Source organism: Pyxicephalus adspersus, chromosome 8, assembly GCF_032062135.1.
Source record: "Pyxicephalus adspersus chromosome 8, UCB_Pads_2.0, whole genome shotgun sequence".
NCBI lineage: Eukaryota > Metazoa > Chordata > Amphibia > Anura > Pyxicephalidae > Pyxicephalus > Pyxicephalus adspersus.
In genome coordinates this window covers 58,540,105-58,552,299 of record NC_092865.1, presented here as the reverse complement: position 1 = coordinate 58,552,299, position 12,195 = coordinate 58,540,105, and the positions used below count along the sequence as shown (strand labels likewise).

Sequence of the window (12,195 nt, the reverse complement as noted above, 5' to 3'; positions counted from 1 at the left end):
CTCTTCCTATCATTTTATACACAGTTTGTATCCAAAAGTGTTTGTAAAATATATTATTTGTAAAACTTTGATAAAATGATAGAAATTACAATTAAATTAAATATTTTGGATAAAATTAAAGTTTGATGTCTGATGATGATGTTGCAGGGAACAATAACAGATGTTTCTGAGTAAATGAATAAGTGTTTTACACTAAGGCATAATTTTGTCAACCTTTTTTACTTCCAGGTCTTCAGGGAACCCTTCCTATCATTACTTTATTTACAGCTCACAGTACATTAGTGTGGTGGTCAGTGGGAAGAATGTCAACCTAACGGACAGCCAAAAGGATCATTGGCCTTAAACTGACCTGAGAGGTACAAATTGTTCATTGCTCAAGGAACCCCTAGCAACCACTGGAGGAACTGAGATTGAGAACCACTGGGGTCTGTTTTTAAAACAGTAAATCGATATGAATCAATCAATTTGTGAAAAAAAGTGAATCAATCAATATGTATAAATAATTGTCCAGCACTGCGCTAACACATGAAATACAACTTGCTGCCAAAAGAGAGTGGATTTATAAATCGAAGAGCAAAATGCAAACTCTAGAGACCTGAGGAAATGACCGCATTAACAATGAGCGCTACCAGTGATAATGGATGTTCTGTTGTAGTGTTATGTAGCAAGGACTCCCTAAGTAACTATCAATTTTTTTAATAAAAATTACATTCTCTCACTTTCTGCTTGACTTGCGATAAATATGGGAAACAATTGTTTGAGAAATTGATTTTTGGGGTAATTTAGGAAAGGAGTTGGCTTTTTGTTTTCTAAACTTTCAATAAATAGAGCATGATGGACGGGAAATAATATTTATGGTACTTTTGGGTCTGACTTATTAAAGTTCTACAAGATTGGAGAAGATAGACTATGATGAGAGAACCTGGGTGATGCAGTAAAACAGATTTGCTATTAGTTGGCAAATATTTTCAGTTCTGGACCAGATCTATTTCAGGTTTGCTGGTTCTCCCAGGATAGTCTATCATCTCCATTCTTGGAGAGCTTTATTAAATCAGACCCATTGTGTATTTGCAACTGAGCTACTGAAATATTGTATGCTGTGTATGTGTAAAACTGTGGTAGATATGGCTCACAATATGTGGGTTGATGCTGATTAAAGTTTTGCTAAATTACTGGATGGTGGGCCTGCGATGGAACAATAATTTAGAATGGTACCCCAAAACAAAAACACAGTACGTACGCAATGTTGCCTTCATGAAATGCACATTAGCATATGAAATAATGCAAGTTAATGCACAGAAACTGAATACCAGGCATGGAATATTTGCATTTAAAAAATTGAAGGTTCTCATTTCTTCAGGTCATTGTCTGTCTAGTAGTCAGTCACATTCAACTGGACTTGGTCTTGTAAGACATTTCACAGTTCTCCAAGCTGATGAAGAAGTGATGAAGCAGCTTGGAGAGCTGCAAATCATCTTTAACTTTACAAGAACAAGTCCCACTGAATGTGACTAACAACTAATAGATATTTGCTATTTGATTATTTACGCATCCTTTTAAAATTCAACCCTAGGCTAAGTTAAGAAGCACTTTATAATGTCATGCATCCAGTGACTATGTGTAATGTTTCATCATGAGATAATTAAACACTTGTATGAAACTTATATATATATTTCTCATTACTGAAACCATAATAATCTACAGTGACAGGATATTTTTCTCTTTTTCTCCTCGGGGGAGGACACAAAAAAAAAACAGCAGGTGTTACCAAGGTTTGTTGATCATGTTTAACCTGAAGTTGTCCATTTTTGTTGTTGCCATAAATCATTTTTGTTAAGACCAGAGATGTAGTGGGGCGGGCACGGGTGGGAACGCTATGCCCTCACTTTTTTTGTAACGGGCACATGTGCCCTATCTTATTTTGCAAAGCATTCTTTGGTGATCCACAGCTCTGGCTGGTCCGCCCCTGCTGTGGGGTCAGAAGAAGGACTCCGCTGGGAAGGGCGCACCAGGCGGAGCTGCAGACCATGTCTCTCAAATTGAATTGCAGGCTCAAGACGGTGGGCGGGTTGTCTCTCTGAACACAACCACCCACTCCCCCATTGCAGTTTCAGACCTGCATTAGAAGAGTGTGCATGTTCTGGTATTAGGACGTCACTCTTACCCTTTGTGACACATAGGCAGCGGTTAGTTGGGCGGGCACGTCATGGATAGTACCATGTCCTGTCTTCTTTTTTACGATTACACCCCTGATTACAACTATATCATCATAGAAAAATGAAAAATATTTGTTTTGTTTGGCTCCAACATAAAATGTTCGCTTACCTGTGCCAGTGCCCTGCGAGGGCTGATGGGGTCACAATCTGTGGCTTGGATGGTCATAGTGTACGAAGGTTTTATCTCATAATCAGGGTTGGTCACTAACTTTATGATTCCTGTTGTGGGGTTTATCCAGAATCTATGAATTATGTCTGTGCTCCCATCTCGTATACTGTAAGTTATGCAGTCTGGTCTATCTTTATCTGTAGCTGTCACTTGCCCCACTACAGTCCCATCTTTAATAAAGAATACAGTTGAGTCAATGCTTTCCATTACCATAAGGATGCAAACACATAGAGAAATAATGCTGAAGTACAGTTGGAGTACCTAAAATATGTATATATTAGCACCTGCATCAGATGTGATGCCAGATGGGAAAGGAGCCAATCTAATGGAACCAAAGAAGTTTTTTATCTTAATGGCTATCCCATTGTCTTGGGCCACAGGCTCAGGCCCCAAGTCTCAATGCTGAAATGTGGACCTAAAAATATTGTTTAAATACAATAGTTTCTTCTAGAAACCCAGTACCTCCTGCACTTTGAATCTATGCAAGAGTTTCTATAAAAATACAAATCAGTGTTGCTCTCTTTTATTCCTAGGGTAACTGGCCACATTTTTGTGCATTCGGCATAGACCACCTGCAGTAGGTGGAATAGTGAAGTCCTACTTACACTCTGCCCTTTTCAAAGGCTATATGGAAAATACATTGATGCCACCACTACTTTTACAAGGTAATATTTGATTAATGCAAAGTTTATTTAATTTGTTACTACTGGGAAATAAACATTTGTCCCATGAGCTTAGACATACAGCTAGGTCCATAAATATTTAGACAGAGACTTCTTTCTAATTTTGGTTCTGTACATTACCACAATTAATTTTAAATGAAACAACTCAGATGCAATTGAACTGCAGACTTTCAGCTTTAATTCAGTGGGTTGAACAAAAAGATTGCATAAAATGTGAGGAACTAAAGCTTTTTTTACAAATGGAATGGACAAATTACTCAAAGGCTATTTCATGGGCTGGTGTGGGCAATTCCTTCCTTATGTCATTATCAATTAAGCAGATAAAAGGCCTGGAGTTGATTTGAGGGGCAGTGCTTGTATGTGGAAGATTTTGCTGTGAACAGACAACATTCGGAGCTCTCCATGCAGGTGAAACAAGCCATCCTTAAGCTGCAAAAACAGAAAAAAACCATCCGAGAAATTGCTACAATATTAGGAGTGGCAAAATCTACATCATGATGTTTGGTACATCATGAGAAAGAAACAAAGCACTGGTGAACTCCAAGTCTACCATAAAGAGAAGACTGCATGAAAGTAATACAGAGAGTACACTGCAAGCCACTCATAAGCCTCAAGAATAGAAAGCCCAGATTGGACTTTGCTCAAAAACATCTAAAAAAGCCAGCATGATGATGGCATGGTAACAGAATGATGGCAAGAAAAAAGTATGGAGAAGGCATGGAACAGCTCATGATCCAAAGCATAGCACATCATCTGTAAACATGGCGGAGGCAGTGTGATGGCTTGGCCCATCACAATATTCCTGAATGACTGGTGATGTCCATGAGTTCAAGACTGCAGGCTGTTATTGCCAGCAAAGGGTTTTTAACCAAGTATTAGAAATGAACATTTTATTTTCAGCTTTTTCATTTGTCCAATTACCTTTGAGCCCCTGAAATGAAGTGTTTGTGTAAAAATAGTCTTTAGTTCCTCACATTTTTATGCAATCTTTTTGTTCAATCCACTGAATTAAAGCTCAGAGTCTGCAGTTCCGGATAATTCAAAAATCCGGCGCATCTTAGATCTGTAGGTTGCCGGATTTTTGATGGTCAACTGTACAATTATATTTATGATTTATTTTGCAGGGTAGGTATATATTAAATATAGTTTACTGGTTTCTAGCATTCTTTTTCTACTCTTTATATATATTTATTTTTAAATGCAATATACGTGAATTTATATATAGGTTGAGCAGACTGAAAAAACAATCACCCAGTTATTTCTCTACTCACAGACATCTAGTCGATCAGTCAGAAATCAGTTCACCTTTATAAAAATTTGAGACATACCAGCTGTTCAGTCAAACACTGGACTTCCCAAACAGTAAGCCCATATCTATCATTGGTTGTATATACATTGTGATTTCTGTATTAATTATACCTTTTGCTGTTTCCTGCACAGTGAAGATATAGGGGGCTGCATCGAATTCTGGATCAAAGTTGTTTACCGGAGTTACAGAGACAATTATTGTTACAGTTACTGGAACACAAATGACAAATTTTAGAAAAGAAATGCAATGATAGACATGCCTAAAATATAATAAATCTATTGCACAGGTAAGCATTTTAACATGGGCACATATAGGGAAAATAGCAGTGCTCAATCTCCTTGTTTTCGGGGACAAAAAATATATCTGCAATTAATCTCAAATGCATTCATGGGTTGTAAAAAGCAATTAATAAGTGTTTTATGTTTTCTTAGTATTTACATGAGTTCTCTAGAGCAGTGTTTCTCACCCAGGGTTTTATAGAGTCCTAAGGTTCCTAAAGAGGTTTCTAGGGGTTCCTTGAACAATGAGCAGTATGTACCTTCCAAATCAGTTTAATGTTTAAAGGTGATATTTTTCCCAATGGCCAGCAATGTAAGAGGAATTCTTCCTATTGACCACCACACTAATGTATTGTGAGCTGTGGATATAGTAATTATAGCAGGGGTTTCCTGAAGACCTTAAAGTTATTTCAAGGGTCCCCCCATGTTAAAAGGGTCAAGAATCACTGCTCTAGAATGTCCTCTGGATATTCAACCCAAAAACATACTAGTTTGTTAATTGGTTTATCCCAAGTTATCCTTAGACTATGTTAGGGACATAAGGACATATATCTAGGGTAGGGATGGTAAGGAAGCCTGCACTCTTTAGTGCCGCTCACACATATAAAAGCCAAGCAATTTCATTACATATTCTCTGCTTTATGGAACGGCCATTCAAAAATCCGATTTTCCCATATTAGCATTGGTCACATGACTTGCTTCAAACTGCTCTGCCCAGGATTTTCTATAGCAAATGAGATAATTATTTAGGCTATGTTGAATTGTTTTGATTTTTTTTTCATGTGTTATGCTAGGAGCAAACCTGGTGGGATGAGAGCGAGTGTTGCAGAGAATGGGACTAACTCCAGAGAAGTCTTTGAGTAATGCATGGGAAGTGGTTATGAGTGTCGATGTCATTAGTAGATCATTGGATAATTAGAAAGGGCTAGAGGTGTATTTGTGTATTAGGTCAGAAATGTAGATAGGACAAGAGTTTTTGAGTTATTAAAAAAAAACAGTAGCTTTAATGTGATTCTTTTGTAAAGCCAGTGTGGAGATTTACTAGAAGTGGCAGAAAAGAAATAGTAGGAATGACAGAAAAGTCTAGCTGCAGATCATTTATAGATTGTGGTAATGAGGGTCTGGTTAAAGAGAATAGGAAGTTGCAGTACTGGAAGTGAGAGATAATAGGAGTGTGTACCAGGAAAAAAAAATATATTGTTTAATTCACTAAGCTATGAAGAGGTACAAGATAATGACACCCTAGTGAACCATGTTACTATTTGCAGCTCTGGGGGTCAGCTTGAAAAGCTCAACTCCACCCTACCTCCCCCGTTCAACAGATTTAGATGTTCTAAAATTATAAAAGTCACAATGGGCCAGGTTTATTTACAGTTCTTTGCAATATAACTTCCAGGATTGCAACCAAGGGTAGCTGTTTTGTTACCTAGAAGCTGTCTAGTTTGTCACAAAGGCCCTGATTTATTAAAGTTCTCCAAGGCTGGAGAGAATACACGTCCATCAGTGAAGCTGGGTAATCCAGCAAACCTGGAATAGATCTTGATAGCTTGATTTTAGGAAATCCATTCCAGGTTTGCTCAACTACTCAGCTTTACTGTTGAAAGTGTCTTCTCTCCAGCCTTGGAGAACTTTAATAAATAAGGGCCAAAGAGTGGTGGGGCAACTCTAGTAGTTTTTGGCTTTTTGTTACCTGCCCATCACTATTTATTGGACACAGTAAAAAAAAAAAAAAGTCAGGAGAATTTGGTAAGGGATAGCATGAAACCCTGAAGCCTACAGAAAATGGCACCCTTATCTTCCATCTATAAAGAGAGACAAGCCATGAGGGATTTGTCTATTAGTAATTCAGAAGAACAATTTGTATACATTCTGCCATTTTACAGATTCATAAAGAGCCTAGTAAGAATAACAAACCTGTATGGGTTGTATCAGACGCGTCTGAAACTGAGACCATGATCTCATACGTTGTCACTGGATCAGTATCAAACACTAAATCTTCATTTACCTAAAACATTACAGGAAATGTATGGGTTACAAAAAATATATTACATTTTGGCCTATTTAATAGGTAGCACTATAACGGTCAAACAGAATTCATCTTTCTATGATGTGGGGAAAAGGAAAATTAAAGTGATATTTTATTAGATGTTCTGGGTACTATATATAATCAAGTATAAACTGATCCAAAAATAAATTTATTAAAATAAAATAAACTACTTTTGCTTACAAAATAGGAAAACTACATTGACTGGAGTGTAAACCTAAGGCACAACATATAGCTGTCATTGTTAATATTCAAAACAATAATTAACAGTAATGGCAACAAAACATAAAAGGGGATCAAATTGAAATCAAATGGGCTCGGTCTGTTTCTCTTTTTTTTCATCCCTTTGAAGGTTACAAAATTGTGCCGCTTTGGGTTGGTTATAAGGACTTACATGCTCCTAAAAAATCTTTTTTGCATTTTTGTTGGCCACAGGTACTGAAGGTGCTGTTTCCTCATGGAAAGTGTGCAACAAACTCTAATAATAGGCCCAATTTATTAAAGCTCTCTCAAGCTTTAGAAGATCCACTTTTATAAGTGAACCTCAGTGATCCAGCAAACCTGGAAATTATTTTATTAGCAAATGTTTTAAAACCTGGACCAGATCTATTACAGGTTTGCTGTATCACCAAATTCACTGATGAAAATATATCTTCTCCAGCCATAGAGAGCTTTAATAAATCAGGCTGAAGGTCTTCAATGGCAAGAGTTTGTTACACCCTTTACATGAGGATACAGTGTCATCTAGTGGTGTAACCCTAGTATAAAGCGAGATCATCTTTTCTAGCATTTACACATTAAAAAGTAAAATCTTGGCTTATACTTGAGTATATACAGTGATCGATTGTTCCTCATGGCCATTGTTTATCAGATTGGCTTAGGCTTGGCTTTACAGGCACAATTTCACATCTCCTAAGTGAAGGATAAGTGCTCAAGTAAGTGTGGAACATTACAACTGCTTGTTGAAAAAAAATATTATTACAAATATTTACCTATAAACTATTTGTGGCATATCTGGTTGAAAGAAACACCATCTCACCTTTACAACATTTGGATTATTTGTTTGTTCAAATAATTTGCCTGGTCCAATTGGGCCATTGCTGGGAAGATATGTTAAAGGATTCGGAGGAACATCTGGGTCATGGCAATTCAATGTTGCAACAATTGTGCCTCCTTTAATAGTTTCTGGATTGGTAAAACTATAAAAACATAATAATATATGATATATAATATATAAAAACATAATAATATATAAAAACATAACATATAATAAGATAGTAAGTAACTATATCACTGAATGTTGAATACCAGGGCTAAATAGTATTCCAGGTTTGACAGCTGCTACAAATAACAGTTGGGAGCAAACATAACATTTTACATTGCCAGTTATACAAAGAAAGTAAATTTAGCAAATGGGGACAGGGAGCATAAAAACTTGCTACACATAGAGGTCAATTTGTTTTGATCAAAATGGCATGAGCAAAAAAATTAATGTCCCATTGATTAATTTGGTGGATCCGTTTAGCTTTTCAAGTAAAAGAGACATCTTAGAAACTTTGGCTAAACCTATACTCAGAAGAAGATACCATTATTATAAATACAAGTTTATGTAACTAGACATTGGACACTAGTTATAAAACAAAGCAGGTTTTGCAAAAAAGTGCAGGTAAACAGTGTTTCTTTTTTAGCAAAAAGTTGCTATTTTACGCAATAATTTTTGATATTGTCACACGTTAACAATTGGCCTAACAGGGTCAATAATATTGTATAACGTGCCAGAAATTGCACTAAACAAAGTATTCGTAATAATTAACTACACATTCAAGTGTTCAGTAATTAGTCGCAGTCGTCTGTATTCCAAAAGCATTTCGCTATTACAAGGCTTCCTCAGGGGTGACTGTAATGTGCTTCGTGGAATATCTGAATGATCATGGAAGGTTTATTCACATCTGTATGTAGTTCATGACTTGCCAATTGCCCGTTTTTTAAAAGTTTCATTCAAATGGATGGAATGAAATAATATGGATGGAATGCCTAATAATATGTTGAGACAAACATCAGTCCTAATTGCATTCATTAAAATAATGTACCTGTTTCAACTTACATACAAATTCAACTTAAGAACAAACCTACATTCCCTATCTCTTATGTAACCCGGGGACTACTTGTATCGTCATTTCAAGACACAAGAAAAAAAAAACTTTAAATAAGTATGTGTATATTCCATGGAAACATGCTAATAGCAGTGAATATTAAGTGCATAAGTGGAGGTTTAATATTCTATGTCAAAGTGAACGAATTGTTGTTGTTTTATGTGATATTCATAAAGTCTTTTGCAACTCAATGAAAAAAAAATCTTATTTTATTAAATATGTTGGATGTATAATGTATGTATAATATGTTGGATGTATATAATGTTTGAGATATTGCTGGCAGGTTAAAAAGCCCATATATATTCCTTGCCTTTTTCTATTAGCGTCACCTTGACATGCATGGAAATATAATTGGGAACAAACGCAAGGAAAGGAAACCTGGTAAAGGGTCCAGATGTTCTCTAATTTATGTAAATGAAATATACAGTTTTGATTGGAATTCCACTGCAATTGCAGCACCAGGAGGACTAAGTTTTTTTCAAACTATGGATGTGGCAAATGCAAGAAAGCACAATGCACATACTAAAACAGATATTTCCAATTTTATGAACGCATTTAACATCCAAAAGAACTTGTACACCTCACCTGTACAAATACTGATCGCAGAATGGAGGGTTGTCATTAATCGGAAGGATGGTTGCAATGACCAATATTGATGCACATTTATTGTCACGGTCACAAACTTTTACAGTATAAGACTGAATGTTGACAAACCCAAAAGCATCACTGTCCATCGTGGATATTATGATCACACTTCCTGTCTCTAAAGGAAAGAAATGACTTTTCAACATTATCAAATAAAAATCTATAGCCTAATGGAACTTTCCAGTTAAATCAGTTAAAACATTTTAGATCCACCAAAACAAAAGATGTCCAATTTTACAGTACATTTTTTGGAAAGTAGCCAAAAGTAGAAAAGCCTAGGCCACGCCAATATGCTGTTGAGAAGGGTATATACTGTTTGGAAGAGGTAGTCTCACTGCAAAGGTCTGACATGCACAGGTAGGACATCAAGAAAGGGACAGGCGAAGTCTGTACATAAAAAGTGAAGAAAGAAGATGACACAAGTGACAGAATAGGGACCGGTAAATGTATTTATAATGTATTTGTAAAATTGGGATCTGGCAGGTAAAGTTATTTAATGCACTTGTCCCTTTTGCAATAAACCTGCCTGATTGCATTTCATTTTTTATTTTTAAAAAAGGTTTAGTTCCACTTTAAAGGAAAGGGAAGATGAAAGAAAAAGTTATATATATATATATATATATATATATATATATATATATATATATATATATATTCATATATACACTCTTTATTGCTATGATCTTATGGATCTTATGGTCTTTATGTATTGCATTTCTTTCTTTATTACTACATAAATAGGGAAGATAGAAATTGGGAGTTTCTACTTTGCCAATTTTTAATCTATGCTTCCTGAACAGTGTTTCTGCAGAACAAAAAGAAAAGGCTTGTCATTTACATAGGGTGCGAATGATAAAAACACTTTCCATGGTTTTACCATTATCTAGGCTTTCCAAAATATAAAAACACTTAAATGTGTACAATGGGCTCTTTATGGCTTCTGCGGTTAGTGAAACTCCTTAAACCATTCTGGGACCCATTCTTCTGCCACAAAGACCCCTATTAGCTAGGTGCATGATGTTAGATATTAAGCTAGAATTAAAATGAAGATGCAGAACTAACTAAACTGTACAGCTGAAGGATGAAACCAAGAATGTGGTTGACTTGCAACTTACCAATACCATTAAAAAGCATTCATTTTTCATAGAAAAAATTAGATCAATAATGCTTTGACAATATCAATCTAGATTAATTAAATTTAAATATTAGGATCAGTAGAAAGAAACAAGGGAAGGTTTCTATGTAAGTACCTTTGTGAATAGAAAAATATGGATTCCCAGGATCCAAATAAAATGTGAGATCATTCATTAGATCAGCATCAAAGCCAGTGCAAGTGTTAACTGTTGTTCCAATGGGAAGTTCCTCAATCAGCTGGATGTTAGCTGTGTTCCCAGAACGTTCTGTCCTTGTGCTGTTTCCTCTTTCTGTGATACTGGATAAGCTGTGTAGGGAAGGCACAATATATATATAAATAATCCAATATGTTTACTTTGCTCTACAGACTTGGAAGAAAACCCTACAATCTCATAGACCATTGTGTGGTTGAATAGTCATTTCTATATCTTAGAAAAAACTCTTGGATAAATTCCTTCCACTCTTCCTGTTTGAGTTTTTAAGGTCGATTCTGCTTGGTATTATTATTTCAGCCCTGTATGGACAACCATGGTTGGGTTGAGTTGAACATCTAAAGAATCCAAGCCTGGCCAGGAGACGCTGCTCAGCACACGGTCAAGCAAAGTCTAGTATGAGCGTAGGATGACTTTGGAAGTGTTGAGTCTTCAATTCAGGCATATTAGTGTTCCAGCATTGCTCAAGTACAAAATTCTTGGCTGGTGTGGCAATGATACTACTAATTAGAGTGTGCCTGACTTTTTCTATCCATACCTACATAATACATATGCTGCAAGGTGGCCATGGCTTCTTCCATAGTAAATGAGAAGAATTGCTGAGAGCAACTGCATATATTTTTCAACATATTGGAAAACCTCTTTCTTGCTGAAGACCAATCATATTGCCTGCAATTGACTCAGTTTGTATAGCAGGCTAGAGGCTATACAAAGACTATGAACCATCTAAACTCCCCTTTATTTGACACCACCTCACAAAATAATTTAATGCACTGCACACATTCAAGTCTGACACCCCACAACATACTTACACACAAGTCAAAGTTGGCTCATTGTCATTTATATTAGTGATATAGACCTTTATGTTTGCTGATCTTGAAAGAGTTCCATCACTTATAGTTACTGTAAGAGTATAGCTGAAAGATAATAAATTATATAATGAGTTATAGAGAAAACATTTATCTTTTTGGCATTTTACAACCTAAAATTAGTTTGAGGACAATAGCTGTTTTCCCTAAAGAATCCAAGAAAAGGCTTTCTTGTCCTTAGCAGCTAATTAAAATCTTCTTTTCAGTGTCTGAAAATATTGAAAGTTGGAACCTGGTATAATAGGGTAAATGAGGATTTCTTCTTTAAAGGGAAATTTCAGCCTGCCATCATTGATCCAATTACTTTGATGTTTTCGGATATAAAAAAAGAGAAGAAGAGCAACACTAAATGTACATAAAATATGCTATTTTTAGGTTTATGGCCAGGCTGAGTTATTTAGGGGGCACCAATTGGCCCTTTCATTAGAGCTATAGTAATGCAAACAGTTTTAATACTGCAGCATTGATGAAGGGGAATCCCCT

At 35.9% G+C, this 12,195-nt stretch overlaps 1 protein-coding gene across 1 annotated transcript in view; it reads right to left on the bottom strand.

Annotated features, from left to right (window-relative positions):
• LOC140336249 (cadherin-related family member 3-like) overlaps nucleotides 1–12,195 on the bottom strand; it is a 33,792-nt gene that overhangs the window by 8,893 nt on the left and 12,704 nt on the right. Inside the window, exons 6-12 of the mRNA XM_072419242.1 lie at nucleotides 11,656–11,760; nucleotides 10,748–10,938; nucleotides 9,438–9,615; nucleotides 7,739–7,898; nucleotides 6,570–6,660; nucleotides 4,488–4,586; nucleotides 2,326–2,555 (exon numbers count right to left, since the gene is read on the bottom strand). Of these exons, the coding sequence (XP_072275343.1) occupies nucleotides 2,326–2,555; nucleotides 4,488–4,586; nucleotides 6,570–6,660; nucleotides 7,739–7,898; nucleotides 9,438–9,615; nucleotides 10,748–10,938; nucleotides 11,656–11,760 (1,054 nt within the window). The remainder of the gene's footprint in view (nucleotides 1–2,325; nucleotides 2,556–4,487; nucleotides 4,587–6,569; nucleotides 6,661–7,738; nucleotides 7,899–9,437; nucleotides 9,616–10,747; nucleotides 10,939–11,655; nucleotides 11,761–12,195) is intronic.